The sequence below is a fragment of the Nycticebus coucang genome, chromosome Y (genome assembly GCF_027406575.1).
Source record: "Nycticebus coucang isolate mNycCou1 chromosome Y, mNycCou1.pri, whole genome shotgun sequence".
NCBI lineage: Eukaryota > Metazoa > Chordata > Mammalia > Primates > Lorisidae > Nycticebus > Nycticebus coucang.
In genome coordinates this window covers 35,406,963-35,424,789 of record NC_069805.1, presented here as the reverse complement: position 1 = coordinate 35,424,789, position 17,827 = coordinate 35,406,963, and the positions used below count along the sequence as shown (strand labels likewise).

Below are 17,827 nucleotides of genomic sequence, written 5' to 3'. Positions count from 1 at the left end.
TTCCGGGTAGATACTATATACAGTTTATACAGTTTTATGCCTGGCAGGAGGACACCGTGGCACCCTAGTAGGGGAGGTAGGTCCAGTTTTTAGAGGATCTCTCCCGTGGTGTGTAGTGGGAGGACCTTTGAACTCTTCCCCGTTGTTTGTGGGGCTCTCTGAGCCGTTCTCATGGGGGAGGGGACTCCCATCTGCTTGGTGATGGATTTTGTACCTTTTGTTTGTATCCTTGTGGTCGCAGCTCGCCTCAGGGGGGTTGATGTGCGTTCTTCAACCTTCTCTCTTAGTGCAGCCCAAATCCACCAGGTTACTTGCTGAATTTTTGTCCTTAAACTCTCCTACTGGACGGGAGCCTCTGTGGAAAGCTGGCTTCAGTCAGCCATCTTGTCTCCTCCCCCCCTCCAACCCAATTCTTAACCTGGACAGCTTCAATTTCCCACTCAAGCTGCTACTTAGCCATAGAAGGCAAACTAACACTCCCCTAGGCCCTGTGAAGGGAGGTCCAACTCCACCCCTGGAGTTCTTTCAGTCACGCCACATCCACACACTCTCACACACCTCTCAACAGACCTGTCAGCAATCTAATGCCCAAGGAGTTGATCAGGCTCCTTTTCCACTAAAACTGTAATGGGACCTCCAGATCGATCATACCTTGCCTTACACATCTCCCTGTGTAAGTACCTGTTCCCACATGTCAGTTTCTCCTGGTGTTTGACTCCTTGAAGACCTGCCAATGGGGTCCTTTCTCAGCCTAGTTAAGGCGTCTACACAGGGAGGCCAAACTGCCTCCCCGGAGTGCTCAGTGGTTCACGTCACCCAGCCGATCAGGGGCCCCCACGTGGGTGTCCAAAGGATTGGCAGCAACTACCAGGTGCGTGTTCTCTCCGGGGGGATCTTACTTCCCGGTCAGGGAACCAAAAATGTTGCAGGAAGACAAGGCCCAACAGAGAGAAGGAGCACCCAAACACCACATTTATAAGAGGAAGGGCTTTATTCACCAGCTGGGAGCTTACGGCATAGAAGAATTTCAAATGGCTGTGCTCCCCGACTGCCTTGGTCTTTCTCTTTTTATTGACAGTCAAAAAGTTCCACCCCACGGGTACCCTTGTCATTGGCTAGTTTGAATCAAGCGGGGGATGCTATTCCCACCCCTACAGAGCAACAGGATTTCACAGAACTTAGAAATTTCCAAGTTTCAGGAAGTTAAGTTTACAAATTTCCAAGAGCTGAGTCACCATGAAGAGGACCCTGCATGTGTATCTTTGTGGTCTCCTTGAGAAGACCTGTTCTTGTAGACCTCACCCTTCTTGGCTATCCTCTCTCATTATTAATGTACCATAATTGTGAGTTGATCTTTCAGGGAACCAGATCAAGGGAAAAGGACAGGTTTTGCTATGACCCCTACAATACAGATTAGTAGAATAGATAAAAAACACAACCCTAATATCCAATGTCTCCAAGAAAACCATTTAACTCATAAAGATTCTCATAAACTCAAGGTTAAAGCATGAGAAAAAAATATCCCATGCTATGGAAATCAAAAGTGAGCAGGAGGCCCGGTGTGATAGCTCACACCTGTAATCTTAACATTCTGGGAGGCCAAAGCGGGTGGACTGCTTGAGCTCAGGGCTTTGAAACCAGCCTGAGCAAAAGTGAGACCCTGTCTATAAAGAAATAAAACAAATGGCCAGGAATTGTGGTGGGTGCCTGTAATCCCAGCTACTCATGGGGCTGAGTCAGGAGGATTTCTCAAGTGCAAAAGTTTGAGGTTGCTAATGCTATAATGCCATGGCACCTACCCAGGGTGATAGAGTGAGACTTTGTCTCAAAAAAAAAAACAAAAGTGAGCAGGAGTAGCTACTCTTAGATCAGATAAAACAGATTTTAAATCAATAACTGAATAAGTGGAAAAAAAAAAGACAAAGATAGCCATTATATAATGATATAGGTATCAATTCAACAATTAGATCTAACAATCCTAAATATACATGCACCTAACACCAGAGTCCCAGATTCATAAAAGAAATACCACTTGATCTAAGAAAAGAAACAAACAACATATTAATAGTGGGGCACTTCAACACTCCAATGACAAAACTGGACAGCAAAGAAACACTGAATAAGACAGGACTCTAGAACAAGTGTACTTAACAGACATTTACAGAATATTTTACTCCCAAAGTATAGATTTATGTTCTTCTCATAAGAACATGGGACATCATTATCCAAGATAGATCATATGTTAGGCCACTAAACAAGTATCAAAAAATTGATAAAAATCAAAATAATACTATGAATTGTGTCAGACTACAGTGGAATAAAACTAGAAATCAATTCTAAAAGAAATTTTCAAAACCATACAAATACATGCAAATTAAAAGGCATAATACTAAGTTAACTTTGAGATCAACAATGAAATGAAGGTGCAAAATTTAAAAAACATTTTTTAAATTAAAAGATGCACTAACAAAATCTCTGGGGTAAGTTAAAAGCAGAGCTAAGAGAGAAGTTTATAGCACTAAATACTTCCGATTAAAACACAGAAATATCATAGGCTTGATGCCTGTAGCTCAACGGCTAGAGTGCCAGCCACATACACCAAAGCTGGCAGGTTTGAATCCAGCCCAGGCCTGCCAAACAACAATGACAACTGCAACAAAAAAACAGTGGCCATTGTGGCGGTTGCCTGTAATCCCAACTACTTTGGAGGCTGAGTCAAGATAATCACTTAAACCCAAGTGTTTGAGGTTGCTGTGAGCTGTGATGCCACAGCACTCTACCCAGGGTGAGAGCCTGCGACTCTGTCTCCCCAAAAATAAATAAATAAAAGACAGAAATATCACAAATTAATAACCTAATGTCAAACATTGGGGTTCTAGAAAAATAAAAACAAACCAAACCTCAAGCTAGTGGAAGACAAGAAATAACAAAAAATCAGAGAATTATATAAAATTGAAACAAAAAAGAACAATATAAAGGATCAACAAAACAAAAATTTGATTCTTTGAAAAGACAAATAAAACTGATATACCACACAAAAAAAAAAATAAAAAGAAAAGAACAGAATTGATAGACCACTGGGTAGATTAACTGAGAAAAGAAGAAAATGATTGAAATAAGGTCAATCAGAAATGTAAAAGGAGACATTATATCACGATATCATAGAAATGCAAAAGATCTTCTGAGACTACTATGAACACCTCTGTGAACACAATCTAAAAATTCTAGAGGAAACGAAAGATGGCAGTGACTGGTTCAGTTTGCTTCAGGATCCACAGCAGGCTTTACCTGTCATTGAAGGGTCAACGTGCAGGACTTTGTGAACGAATATCAAGTTTCAGATTTTATTCTGGAAGTACAACCCTCCCAAAAGTTGAAGGAACTGATGTAACAAGGATTGAAGAAGTGGTTATTCCAAGAAAGAAATCTTGGGATAAAGTGGCCGTTCTTCAGGCACTTGCTTCCACAGTAAACAGGGACACCACAGCTGCACCTTATGCATTTCAAGATGATCCCTACCTTATTCCAGCATCTTCTGTGGAATCTCGTTCATTTTTACTGGCAAAGAAGTCTGGGGAGAATGCAGCAAAGTTTATTATTAATTCACATCCCAAATATTTTCAAAAGGACATAGCTGAACCACATATACCGTGTTTAATGCCTGAGTGCTTTGAACCTCAGATGGAAGAAGTAAGTGAAGCTGCCCTAAAGGAACGAATCAAGCTCAAAAAAGTCAAATCCTCTGTGGACCTGTTTGATCAGCTTTTGCAAGCAGGAACCATTGTGTCTCTTGAAACAACAAATAATCTCTTGGATTTACTGTGTTACTATGGTGACCACGAGCCCTCCACTGATTATCCTTTTCAGCAAACTGAACCGTCAGAGGAATTGGAAGAGGAAAGTAACAAGAAATTTAGGAAGAAGGCTGGTCATCAGATTGGAGCTACATGGAGCGCAAAAAAACAATACTGAGAGAATCTTTACATTGATGCCAGAGAAAAATTCACATTCCTACTGCACAGTGATCCGAGGGATGGTGAAGCATCGAGCTTATGAGCCGGCATTAAACTTGTACACTGAATTATTAAACAACAGACTCCATGCTGATGTATACACATTCAGTGCATTGATTGAAGCAACAATGTTGGGGCTGAATGCGGGTTTTGAAGAAAAATGGAATAAAACACTGGAGCTACTGAAACAAATGGTTGCACAGAAGGTGAAACCAAATCTACAGACTTTTAATACCATTTTGAAATGTCTCCGAAGATTTCATGTACTTGCAAGATTGCCAGCAATACAGACCTTACGAGAAATGAAAGCCATTGGAATAGAACCCTCGCTTGCAACATATCACCATATTATTCAGCTATTTTATCAACATGAAAACATTTCAAAAGGATCATCCTTGATCATCTATGATATAATGAATGAATTAATGGGAAAGAAATTTTCTCCAAAGGATCTGGATGATGGTATGTTTTTTCAGTCAGCCATGAGAGTTTGCTCATCTCTCAGAGATCTGGAACTTGCTTACCAAGTACATGGCCTTTTAAACACTGGAGATAACCGGAAATTTATGGGACCTGATTATCGCCGTCATTTCTATTATTCCAAGTTCTTCACTTTAATTTGTCTAATGGAACGAATTGATGTCACCTTGAAGTGGTATAAGGACCTGATACCTTCAGTTTTCTTTCCCCACTCCCAAACATTGGTAGATCTTCTCCAAGCATTGGATGTGGCCAATCGGCTAGAAGTGATTCCTCGGATTTGGAAAGATAGTAAAGAATGTGGTCATACTTTCCACAATGACCTGAAGGAAGAGATTCTGATTCTTATGGCAAGGGATAAGCATCCACCAGAGCTTCTGGAGGAGTTTGCTGACTGTGCCGCTGACATCAAATTTGCTTATGAAAGCCAAGATGGCAGACAGACTGCTCCAGATTGGCCAGCCATCCCTCTCAACTGTATAGCTGTCCTCTTTTTAAGGGCTGGGAGAACCCATGAAGCATGGAAAATGTTGGGGCTTTTCAGGAAGCATAATAAGATCCCTAGAAATGAGTTACTGAATGAGTTCATGGACAGTGCAAAAGTGTCCAATAGCCCTGCCCAGGCCATTGAAGTGGTAAAACTGGCGAGTGCTTTCAGCTTACCTATTTGCGAGAGCCTTTTCCAGAGAGTAATGACTGACTTTGCCATCAGCCAGGAACAAAAGGAAGCCCTAGAAAACCTAACTGCATGGACCAGTGACAGTGATAGTGACAGCAGCAGTGACAGCGACAGTGACATCAATGAAGGCAAATGAAAGTGGGATATTCAGTAGTAATGATGACATCACCGTAGCTGCTGGACTCACACTTGAAAACAGATACTAATATTTAACAATGTTTCAAAGAAATAGAGGATGCAGATTTGGTGAATTTTGGTACTGTGAAACACTGGACAGATGCTACGTTATAATTTGCTACTAGCCAAACCACCTATTAACTGTAGCATTCCAGGCTTACCATGTAAGCTGCAGCTCTTGTGGTCAGGATAAGATCTGTATATCTGAAGTGCTGGTAGGCTGACCTCACAGTACCCTCTCCCTGCTACTGGACTAAAGCTTTTGTTGGCGTGATGTGTTGCTAAGATGTTGATCCTTTCTTCCTAAGAGACAGTGTCTAATTACATCACAAGTACTGTTGGGTCAGTAGTATCCCAATTTTGGGAATATTTATATGTGAAAAATTATACATCTTATAACTGATTAAACAGGATAATGGCAGTTGAGACTGCACAAGTGATTAATGTAAAAAAAATAAATAAATAAATAAAAAATAAAAATTCTAGAGAAAATGAATAAATTCCTGCAATCACACAACCTCCCAAGCTGAGTTGGAGAAAAATAGAAATTCTAAACATACCAACAAGTAGTGAGAATAAATTAGCAATAAAACATATGCTTCCTCCCAAAAAAGCCAAAAACCAGATCATAGTGATTCTTACCAGACATACAAAGAAGAACTGGTACCTGTCCTACTAAGACTGTTACATAAGATTAGAAAGAGGAAATCCTCTCTAATTCATTTAATGAAGTCAATACCAACCTAATACCAAAGCCAGGAATGAATACAACAACAACAAAAAGATAACTACAGGCCTGATTAACATCTATCCAAAAACAATCAAGAAAACACTAGCAAAAAAACCTAAGATCACATGAAAAGTATAGTTTACCATGACAAGTGAATTTCCTCCCAGGGATACAAAGATGGATTAACATATGCAAATCAAGAAATGTGATTCACTACATAAGCAGAATTTAAAACAAGTATCATATGATTATTTCGATAGATACAGTAAGAACATTCACTAAAATCCAGTGAAGGAGCTAAGGAAATTTCACTCCAAAATTGACTACTTGTATAAAGAATATTTTGAATTAAAGGCCATTCACAATCAGAAAGCATTTGGAAGGGGCTTCTTCTCTATCTACATAAAACCTGACCAATGTGATCAAAATATCAAAGGGGCAAAACTAACTTTCTTTGTTCACCCTGAAGGCTAGCAGACCTACTGCAAATTGTTTAAAACATAATAACTGTCTCTCGGGTTAATTTACAAGTCAATTCATTTTCCCCCATCTATTCATCCTTCTTAGCATTCACCTGCTGCTCCTGTACTCCACATTCTCCCCCTCCCTTCTAAAAGGCATCTTAAAAGGTATCTGGCCATCATTAAAACATTGGGAGATGACTCCTGTAATTCTCCCCATGTGCATGATATTTGGAAATAAACATTTCTCTTACTATCCCGCCTTAATTGTGACTTGGTCTTTCAGCCACTTTTTGGGGGGAAAGGGCACATTTCCCCTCACCCTACACCAGCAAGTGTTAATGATAAAAAACCCTCAGCAAAATAGGCATAGACAGAATAAATACATACATCAACATAATAAAAACTACATATGATGTCAATGGAAAAGAAGCCATACTTGTAAAAATAATTTAAAGAGGTTTATGCTGAGCCAAATTTGAAGACTATGACCCAGAGCCACACCCAGGAAGCCTTGAGCAAGTGGACTCCCAGTTATGGGTTTGCAGTTTGGTTTTAGGAGATAGGAATTACAGGTGAAGTTATAAATCAATAAGCAGAAAACATACATTGGTTTGGCACAAAAAGCTGGGACATCTGGTGGGTTGGGGCTCACAGATTTATACGTGGGTTTAAAGATTCTTTATCTGATAATTGTCTGGAAGAGTTAGACTTTGGCTAAAAGACCAGGAGTCAGCAAAAAGACATGCTTAAGGTAAAGGGTTTGTTAATCGGAGACAAAGCACTGGACAGACTCAACTGGTTTGTTGTGTATATTGAGGACGTGCAGGTAAGTCTTCCACAGCCTTTGGCTGTTGTGAGTCACAGAGGGCATCTCTAATAAGAGGAGGGAGCATGATGAGACATGTCAGATTTCCTCTCTGCTGGCTAGCAACTCAATTTAAGGGATCCCCTTGGCCAAGGGGGGGGGTCCATTCAGTTAGTTGCTGGTGGAGGGGGACGTAAGATTTTATTTTAGTTCACAAGACAAACCCCTTCCAAATCCTTTCTGATTGTGAATGGCCTTTAATTCAAACACTATTCTGAATGAGATAAAGTTAAAAGCATTCCCAGTAAGAATTGAGACCCGACGATGCTCACTCTCACCACTTCTACTCAACATAGTGCTGGAAGTCCCAGCCAGAGAAATCAGATAATAGAAAAAAATAAAGGACACTCAAGTCAGAAAACAAAAAAAAAGTTACACTATCCCTGCTGCCAATGAGATGATCTTAAATCTAGAAAACCGTAAAGCCTCCTCCAAAAGACTCCTAGAATTAATAAATAAATTTAATTATCTCAGGTTACAAAATTAATGTACACAAATCAGTAGCATTTTTATACACTAATAAATGCTAAGGTGATCATCACATCAAAAATTCAATATCATTCACAATAGCTACAAAATAACATAAAATGCCTAGCAATACATTTAACCAAGGACGTAAAAATCTCTAGAGTAAGAACTAGAAAACACTAATGAAAGAAATTGTAGATTACGTGAATGACAAAACACTGGAAGAATCAACATTGCTAAAAAGTCATATTGCCCAAATATGACTTACAGATTCAATACAATTCCCATTAAAATGCCAACATCATTTTGGAAAGAATTAGAGAAAAAAATCCTAATTTTCACACGGAATCACAAAAGAGCCTGACTAGCCAATGCAATCCACATCTGGAGGCATTACATTTCCAATCTTCAAATTATACTGCAAGACTATAGTAACCAAAAAAGCATGATATTAGTACAACAATAGACACATAGATGGAGGACACAGAGTTCTCAATAGAGACTCAGAACTATACATAAATAGTAAAGAAAGGCCAGGTGTTGTGCATGGCACCCTTAATCCTAGTGTTACGCCCAGAAGTTCCCGCAGAGATCACACAGCCACACGAGCCAAATTTTCAGGGGAGTCCTTTATTGGAGAGCCAACTGACAACTGCCTCAGTGTCCCAAAATGAAGTTTCTGAGAGCAGCCCCTAGTTGTGTGTGGCTGTGTGTGTCTCTGTGTGTGTATCTCTGTGTGTGTGTCTCTGTGTGTCTGTGTGTGTTTGTCTCTGAGTGTCCGTGTGTGTCTGGGTGTGTGTCTGTTTATGTGTCTGTGTGTGTGTCTGTGTGACTCTGTGTGTGTGTCTCTGTGTGTCTGTGTATGTTTGTCTCTGAGTGTGTGTGTCTGTCAGTTTATGTATCTGTGTGTGTGTCTGTGTGTGTGTCTATGTGTGTGTGATAGTGTGTCTGTGTGTGTCTCTGCATCTTCCTCTGTGTGTCTCTCTGTATGTGTCTGTGTGTCTGTGTGTGTGTGTGTGTGTCTGTAATATGTTCCTCTGTGTGTGTCTTTGTGAGTGTCTGGGTGTGTGTCTCTGTGTGTGATGTGTCTGTGTGTGTGGGTCTCTGTGTGTGTCTCTATGTCTGTGGGTGTGTGCCTGTGTCTGTGTGAGTGTCTCTGTGTGTGGGTCTCTGTTTGTGTCTATGTGTGTGTCTCTGTGTGCGTCTGCGTGTATTTCTCTACATGTGTCTTTGTATGTGCCTGTGTCTGCATCCCTGTGTGTGTCTTTGTCTATGTGTGTCTGTGTGTCTCTGTGTGTGCATGTCTGAGTGTGGGTCTTGTCTGTGTCTCTATGTGTCTGCGTGTGTGTGTCTGTGTTTGTCTCAGAGTGTCTGTGTGTGCCTGTATGTGTGTCTATGTGTGTGTCTCTGTGTGTGTGTCTATGTATGTGTCTCTGGGTATGTCTGTGTATGTATCTCTGTGTGTCTCTGAGTGTGTGTCTCTGTTTGTGACTGTGTGTCTCTGAGTGTCTGTATGTTTGTGTTTCTCTGTATGTATGCCTGTGTCTGTCTTTCTATGTGTGTCTATGTGTGTCTCTTTGTGTATTGCTGTGTGTGTGTCTGTGAGTGTGTCTCTGGGTGTGTCTGTGTGTGTGTCTATATGTCAGTGTGTCTGTGTATGTGTGCCTATGTGTGAGTCTGTGCGTGTCTCTGTGTGTTTGTCTGTGTGTGTGCGTGTGTCTGTGTGTCTCTGTGTGTGCCTTTCTGTGTCTCTGTGTGTCTGTGTTTGTGTTTCTGTGTGTTTCTGTGTGTTTGAGTCTGTGTGTTTCTTTGTGTGTCTTTGTGTGTGTTTGTGTCTCTCTTTGTGTCTGTGTGTGTGTTTCTGCGTGTCTAATTGTATGTTTGTCTGTGCCTTTGTGTGTCTGTGTGTGTGTCTGTGTGGGTGTCTCTGTGAGTGTGTCTGTGTATATGTCTGTGTGTCTCTGTATATGTGTCTCTGTGTATGCCTTTGTGTGTGTGTGTCTGTGTGTCTCCTTGTATGTCTGTGAGTGTGTCTGTGTCTGTGTATGTGTGGTTGTCCATTTGTTTCTCTCTGTGTGTCTTTGTGTGTCTGTGTGTCTCTGTGTGTGGCTCTGTGTGTCTCTCTGTATATGTGTGGCTCTGTGTGTTTGTCTGTGTGTGTGTCTAGGTTTGTGTGTGTATCCATGTGTGTCTGTCTCTGTGTGTGTCTGTGTATCTCAGTGTGTGTGTCTCTGTGTCCATGTCTCTGTGTGTCTCTCTGTGTGTGTCTGTATGTGTGTCTGAGTGTGTTTCTGTATGAGTGTCTGTCTTAGTGTTTGTTTACCTCTGTGTCTGTGCCTCTGCGTGTGTGTCTCTGTGTGTGTGTCTGTGTGTGTCTGTGCATGTCTGTGTTTGTCTGTGTGTGTCTCTGAGTGTGTTTGTGTGTGTGTCTGTGTGTTTGTCTCTCTGTGTGTCTGTGTGTATGTGTGCATGTCTTTGTGTTCTCTGTGTGTCTGTCTCTGTGTGTGTCTGAGTGTGTGTCTGTGTGTGTCTATGTGTATATGTGTGTGTCCTTGTGTGGGTCTTTGTGTGTGTCTTTGTCTGTGTGTGTCTCTGTGTGTGTTTGTGTCCCTGTGTGTGTTTGTGTGTGTCCGTGTATGTGTCTCTGTGTGTCTCTCTGTGTCATGTGTGTGTCTGAGTGTGTCTCTGTGTATGTCTGTGTGTGGGTCTGTGTGTTTGTATCTCTGTGCGTCTGTGTGTGTATGTGTGTGTCTTTGTGTTCTCTGTGTCTGTGTCTCCGTGTATGTCTGTGGGTGTCTTTGTTTGCATCTGTGTTTCTGTGTGTATATGTGTGTGTCCTTATGTGGGTTTTTATGTGTGTCTCTGTGTCTGTGTGTGTCTTGGTGTCCTTGTGTGTGTGTTTTTTTTTTTTTTTTTTTTATTTTTGGCCGGGGCTGGGCTTGAACCCGCCACCTCCGGCATATGGGACCGGCGCCCTACCCGTTGAGCCACAGGCGCCCTTGTGTGTGTTTTTATGTGTGTCTCTGTGTGTGCTTTTGTGTGTCTGTGTGTGTCTGTGTGTGTTTTGATAGAAAAGTATAAAATTACTAGAAGAAAGTGCAGGGAAAACACTTGAAGAAATTGGCCTGGGAGAATATTTTCTGAGAATGACCCCCAGGCAATTGAAGCAACACCAAAAATACATTACTGAGAAATGATGAAATTAAAAAGCTTCTGCACAGCCAAGAACACAGTGCATAAAGCAAGCAGACAGCCCTCAGAATGGGAGAAGATATTTTCAGGTTACGTCTCTGACAAAGGTTTAATAACAATAATCCACAGAGGGAGCGGTGCGTGGGGCTCAAAGGGGTAGGACGCCGGCCCCATATGCCAGAGGTGGCGGGTTCAAACCAGCCCTGGCCAAAAACTGCAAAAAAAAAAAAAAATCCACAGAAAACTCAAACATATTAGCAAGAAAGAACAAGTGATCCCATCTCAGGGTGGGCAAGGGACTTGAAGAGAAACTTCTCTACAGAAGACAGGTGCATGGCCTACAAACACATGAAAAAAATGCTCATCATCCTTAATCATCAGAGAAATGCAAATTAAATCACTTTTAGATATCATCTAACTTTAGTAAGATTATTCCACATCCCAAAACCATAGATGTTGGTGTAGATTTAGACAAAAGGGAACACTTTTGCACTGCTGGTAGGAATGCAAACTAATATATTCCCTTTAAAAAAATGTTTGGAGACCACTTAGGGATCTAAAAATAGACCTGCCAATCCTTCAATTCCTCTACTAGATACATATCCAGAAGACCAAAAATCACTTTTTAACAAAGATCTTTTCACCAGAATGCTTATTGCAGCCCAATTCGTAATTGCTAAGTCGTGGAAGAAGCCCAAGTGCACATCAACCCATGAATGGATTCATAAATTGCGGTATATGTATGCCATAAAATATAGCCTTAAAAAAGATGGAGACAAACAGCACCTGTGGATCAGTGAGTAGGGCGCTGGCCCTGTATACCGAGGATGGTGGGTTCAAACCCGGCCCTGGCCACACTGCAACTAGAAGTAGCCTGGTCTATTGTTGTGGAGGGTGCCTGTAGTCCCAGCTACTCAGGAGGCTGAGGCAAGAGAATCACCTAAGCCCAAGAGCTGGAGGTTGCTGTGAGCTGTGATGCCATAGCACTCTACCGAGGGTGATGGAGTGAGACTGTCTCTTAAAAAAAATAAGGGGGGGACTTTACCTCTTTCATGTTTACATGGATGGAGCTGGAACATATTCTTCTTAGCAAAGTATCTCAAGAATAGAAGAAAAAGTATCCAATATACTCAGCCCTACTATGAAACCAATCTATAAGCATCCACACTTCCATATGAAAGCTATAACCCAACTACAGATGAAGGGGAAAGAGGATGGGCAGGGGAGGGAGGAGGATGGCTAGAGGGAGGGTAATTGGTGGGACCACACCTATGGTGCATTTTATAAGGGTACATGTTATATCTACTAAGTGTAGAATATAAATATCTTAACATAATAACTAAGAAAATGTGGTGAAGGTTATGTTAACAAGTCTGATGAAAGTATTTCAAATTACATATAAAAATAGCACATTGTACACCATAATTGCATTAATATACATAGCTATGATTTGAAAAAAAAGTAAATGAATGAATAAATAAATAAATTTGACTTGATGAAAAATTTTAAATGTGTTTGTCAATGGACACAGTCAAAGAGAGAGAAAGTCAAACACTAACAGAAGAAACACATGCTGATCACATATCTGAGAAGGCTCTAATATCTCATGTATAATAGAAAGTCTCACAACTGAACATAAAAAGCAACCGCCCTGTCATGGTGCATCATGGGCAGAGGGAAAGCAAAGCCATCATCCTAGGCCTTTCCAACTAACAGGTCTTGGCTGGGCTGTCGCTGTCCTTTGTGGTTCTAGTGAGCTGACCCCACAACAAATCCACAGTGGAAGAAATGGCCACAGATTAAACTGCCAAGGAGTCCCTGTCACTGAAGTCAGCACTTAGCCAAGGTGAACAGCTGTCCTGTGGAGGAGCCACCGGGGAGTGAAGGGGTCCTTCTGTCGAGGACAGCAGCAGAGAAGGGGTGGGGAGCCCAGTGTCCTTCCCAGGGTCCCCTGTTGGGCATCCCAGACCTGAGCGAATCAACCCCAGGGGCAGCAAGGGGCACTGTGGGGCTGCCCGGCTGGAAACCAGCCACCTGTTCTCTGCTGGGGGCCTGGGGCTCACTGTCCCAGGGGACAGACTGGCTGCTTAATCTTAGTCCCAGGGAGGCTCAGGCCAGGCCCTGCCAGCCTCATGTAGAGAAATCTCCGTGCCAGGGACTGGGAGGCCATGTGAGGGGAGGGGACTGATTTGAATTAAAGGCCTCTCAGTCCCCACAGTGGGGAAGTAGGTACAAGAGACAGGGGCAGCTCTGAGGCAGCTGTGGATCCCCAGGAATCAGAGCTGACAGGAATCTCCAGCATGGGCTATGCCCCTCTCCTGCTCACCCTCCTCACTCTCTGCCCAGGTGACAGGCCCTGGGAAGCAGAAGTGCCTGGGTGGGGCACACCTGGTTGATTTCTCCCTTTCATTTTGAGAGCATGTGGTGGAAAATGACCCCAGACTACCTCTGTGTGTCTCTACCTCTTCTGTTCCAGGATCCTGGGCACAGTCCAGACTGACACCGGAAGTCTGGGTGTCAGCGTCTATGGGAGAGATGATCACCCTGTCCTGTACTGGAAACAGCAACAATGTTGGAAAGTATAATGTGGGCTGGTACCAGCAGATTACTCCTGGTGCCCCCGAAACTGTCATGCTTGGAGTTTCACTGCCCTTAGGAATCCCTGATCAGTTCTCTGGCTCCAATACTGGCAATACTGACTCCCTGACCATCTTGGGCCTCCAGCCTGAAAATGAGGCTGTTTATTACTGCTCATCATGGGGTGATAGCCTGAGTGCTCACACAGTGCTCCAGACACATGGAGAACTGAGACAAAAACTGCCCTTGGACTCCCGTGAGGTAAATAACCCCATGACTGCCTGTGACAAATGCAGACGACCTGCATTTGGCCAACCCTGTGTTGTCAGTGTTAGAGGAAGTGAGGTTCAGCACATTGCACCTTCTAATTGTCAGTGGGGTTTGTTCCCACGTAGTATTCATTTATTAAAAATAAGAGGGCTGTGCCTGTGGCTCAGTGAGTAGGGCGCCGGCCTAATATGCCGAGGGTGGTGGGTTCAAACTCAGCCCCAGCCAAACTGCAACAACAACAAAAAAAAATAGCTGGGACTTGTGGCGGGCGCCTGTAGTCCCAGCTGCTCGGGAGGCTGAGGCAAAAGAATCACGTAAGCCCAAGAGTTAGAGGTTGCTGTGAGCCGTGTGATGCCACGGCACTCTACCCGAGGGCAGTACAGTGAGACTCTGTCTCTACAAATAAAAAATAGAAATAAAAAAATAAGAGATATACTCGACATACTATAAAAGGTACAATTAAATCGTTTTACTATGTACACAGAATTATTCTTCCACCATCATAATCCAATTTTGCAATACTTTTATCAACTCCCCCACCAAATCCCACAATTATCAGTCAGTCCACATTCTTCCCCCACCCTCAGCCACTGGTAATCCCTAATCCACTATCTATGAGGGATATAAACTTAAAGAGCAAAGATAGTTAGTGACTCAAAACCAGATACACTTAATAAAAACCATGTCCAAACAATAATAATGTGCTGAAACCAGAGATAAAGGCAAAGTCACATAAATAAAATCAGACAGAAAATATTATAATATATACAGAAGATCAACAAATGAAACAATTGTGACTATTTCATGTGCACACATTGAGAAAATATAGTGACATAAGATTTTCACACTGTTAAGAAAGAAAGAACTGTCACCATGTAATGAACTTTCCAAGTGTATTTTTTTTTTTTGAGAGAAAAGGACAAATTAAGATCTAGTCAGCTGAAGACAACCTGAAATGTTTCATCTCCAATAAATACCCCAAAGTCAAATAAATAAATAGATAAATAAATACATTAATAAATTAAAAAAAACACAAAAACGAAGGTCTTTGGGTGGAAGATAAATGCTAAATGAGAAAAATATTAAGCCTAAGGGATGTGGGAAGAAAATCAATAGGTATATTAGCAAAATATTTATTTTTCAGCTCTTAAGTTTTATCTAAGTTATAGCATTTTAATAGAATTTCTGCATATAAATTATGTAATGGGAAAAAATTGAGCTTAGTATTAACTCTACGTAGACTATGAAAAGTTAGGCATATTGTTGTCTTTAGAACAACTAGAATAAAACTAAATAAAGAGATAAATTCAAACAACCAATAGAAATATCAAAAGAACCCACTAAATAATTTTCACGTATTCCAAAAGAAGGCAGCAATGAGGTACAGACAAACAGAAATCATGGAAATAAACAGAGAATGTATGTTAAAATTGCAATCTTAAATACATTTATACCAGTAATTTCATTAAATGTAAATGAACTAACCACATACATTAAAAGGAAGAGATTGTCACTTTTAAAAATCAATAATAAAACAAAGAGACAACCACATAATTCTACCTGAAACCCCACTTAAAATATAATTCTATACAGAGGTTAAAAGTAAAATGATAAAATGGCATAAAGCATTATTTCAATGTTAATTTCGTCATTTTGATAGTGTATGTTGCATATAGTGTTATGAGACTCCCTCAGTGGGGGAAACTGGGCAAAGGGCACACAGGAACTCTGTGGATTGGAGATCTGGGTTAAAGATCAGGGACAGAAGTAGCTTAGGCTGACATTCTGGAGGATGGGCTGAAAACAGTCCAGATTCCTCAGACAACCCCCACTGCACTGCACACAGCACAGTGTTGGAAACAACCTGGGGGGTCTAAACAGAATATTCAGTGACAAGACTGCCCAGAGCTAACATTCCTGAGTCTGGACTCCTTCGTGACCTCCCCAGGCTGCGCACAGTGTGGTCTGTGGTCTGAACAGAATGTTTAGCAATTATAGATTAAGATCTGCTGAGCAAGTCAAAGTATAGAATGGGACCAAAAGGAGAGCTAAGGCAGTTAGAGTTTACACCCTAAACACTGGCCCTGTTTCTTTGGTAACTTTCTGACTTTATGATTATAGGACATTGTTCTTAGATGTTTCCTTCCACTTTTTCCTATTACTTCCTCATTCTTTACCAAAAAAAAAAAAAAAAAAAATGACTCTTAACCTTACATTGAGTAATGAGGTTAGAGTTTCTTAAAAAATAGTGACTCTTACCCTTACATTTAGTAATGAGGTTAGAGTTTCTCTCTGTTTGTTATTAACTGTTTGTTGAGTACTTTGTTAGCCATACACATTTTTCATGCTCAGTAAAAGACCTCTGAGGTTTTTGTTTGAGGCAGCACTTCCTTGCTACTTTCTGAGCATGTGAAGTAGCTCACATCCCTGAGCCCCCTGGGTTATTTCACTGCAAGTGTGAGAGGTTTCCATCCATGCTGCACCCTCGCCAGCTTGTCCACAGATAGCAAATGACTACATAACTCAATTTAATATTTTTCATCTTAATTTGTATGTGTAATTATATTTAAAAGAAACATGAAAGAAATGTAGACAGATGGGGAAAGTTCTATGTTTGTTATACTCTATCTAATTAAAAAGCCTGCAGTTTCTATGCTATGCAGGTGGCAGGTATGTTTTTATTGTTTGTTTGTTTGTTTGTTTATTTGAGACAGAGTTTCACTATGTCATTGTCGGTAGAGTACTGTGGTATCACAGCTCACAGCAACCTCAGAGTCTTGGGGTTAAGAAATTCGCTTGCCTCAGCCTCCCAAGAAGTTGGGAGTACAGGGAAATACTGCAACCCCTGGCTACTATTTTGTTGTGGTTGTCATTGTTGTTTAGCAGGCCCAGGCTGGGTTAAAATCCACCAGCCCCCGTATGTGGCAGTGCCCTAACCACTGAGCTACGGGTGCCATGCCATAAACAAGGGATGTTTAATGTACCTTAATCCCCATGAGATGGTGTCCCCTGAGCTATCAACCCCCATCTATAATTTAAATTTTGATAAATCCATTGAGGTGTTGAGCAGAAACACCAGAAAAGTTGATCTAGGGAATCTATGACCCCCACAGGGGAAAGCTGAAGCACAGTAGATGGCCAGACGCAGACTGAGGCAATGCACTTACTGTGGGGCACTAAGGCTCTCCTGGGATTGTCCCATAAGTTAGAGAAACACTCAGAGCTTCTCAAGGAGCTGAGCGGATAACATGTGAACCAAGTCCTGATTGGCTGGAAGATTTGACCTGCCAAGAGCAGAGGCCTATCAGAGTCCACGATTCTCTTCCCCATTGGAACTGACTCAGCTCATTCTTCTCCACCTTCTCCTGCTGACTTAAGAGCACACAGGGCAGGAAGGGTCTGGGGACAGACCTATATTAATTTATTTCTAAAGGTAGGAAATCTGACCTCTTGATTCCTGGGACAACATAAAGGGACTTAAAGAGCTCATTGTCTCAAATGGAGCATCAGGAAGTCTGAGTCCAGGCCCTTCAATTCCACGTACTCTCTATCTACTTACACAAAGACAACAAACATAGTTATGTCCTATGTTTACAATATACACACACATTGATGAACATGTGTCATATGTACACACACATCCACAATCACATTTACACATATATGCATTTAAAATACCAACTGATGTTATCATAACCATTTTACATACTCAATTTTTATTTCATTTTACCCATATTTCTCCACTTTCTTAGTACTTATTTAATAATTATTTGTTGTTAAATTTTTAGCTACCTGTTGAGATTATTTTTCATCTCATTGATAAATAGTTTTAAAATGTCCTTTAAAGCAGGCCTGGCTGGTGGCAAATTTGATGGCTTTTGTTAACAAAAAAATCCATCATTCTCCTTTTAT

At 41.4% G+C, this 17,827-nt stretch overlaps 1 protein-coding gene across 1 annotated transcript; it reads left to right on the top strand.

The window, feature by feature from the left end:
• Window positions 1–3,262: 3,262 nt before the first annotated feature.
• On the top strand, window positions 3,263–5,635 carry LOC128579126 (pentatricopeptide repeat domain-containing protein 3, mitochondrial-like). The gene has a single exon (XM_053581381.1). The coding sequence runs from the start codon at window positions 3,830–3,832 to the stop codon at window positions 5,306–5,308; it is 1,479 nt and encodes a 492-aa protein (XP_053437356.1). The 5' UTR covers window positions 3,263–3,829; the 3' UTR covers window positions 5,309–5,635.
• The last annotated feature ends 12,192 nt before the right edge of the window (window positions 5,636–17,827 follow it).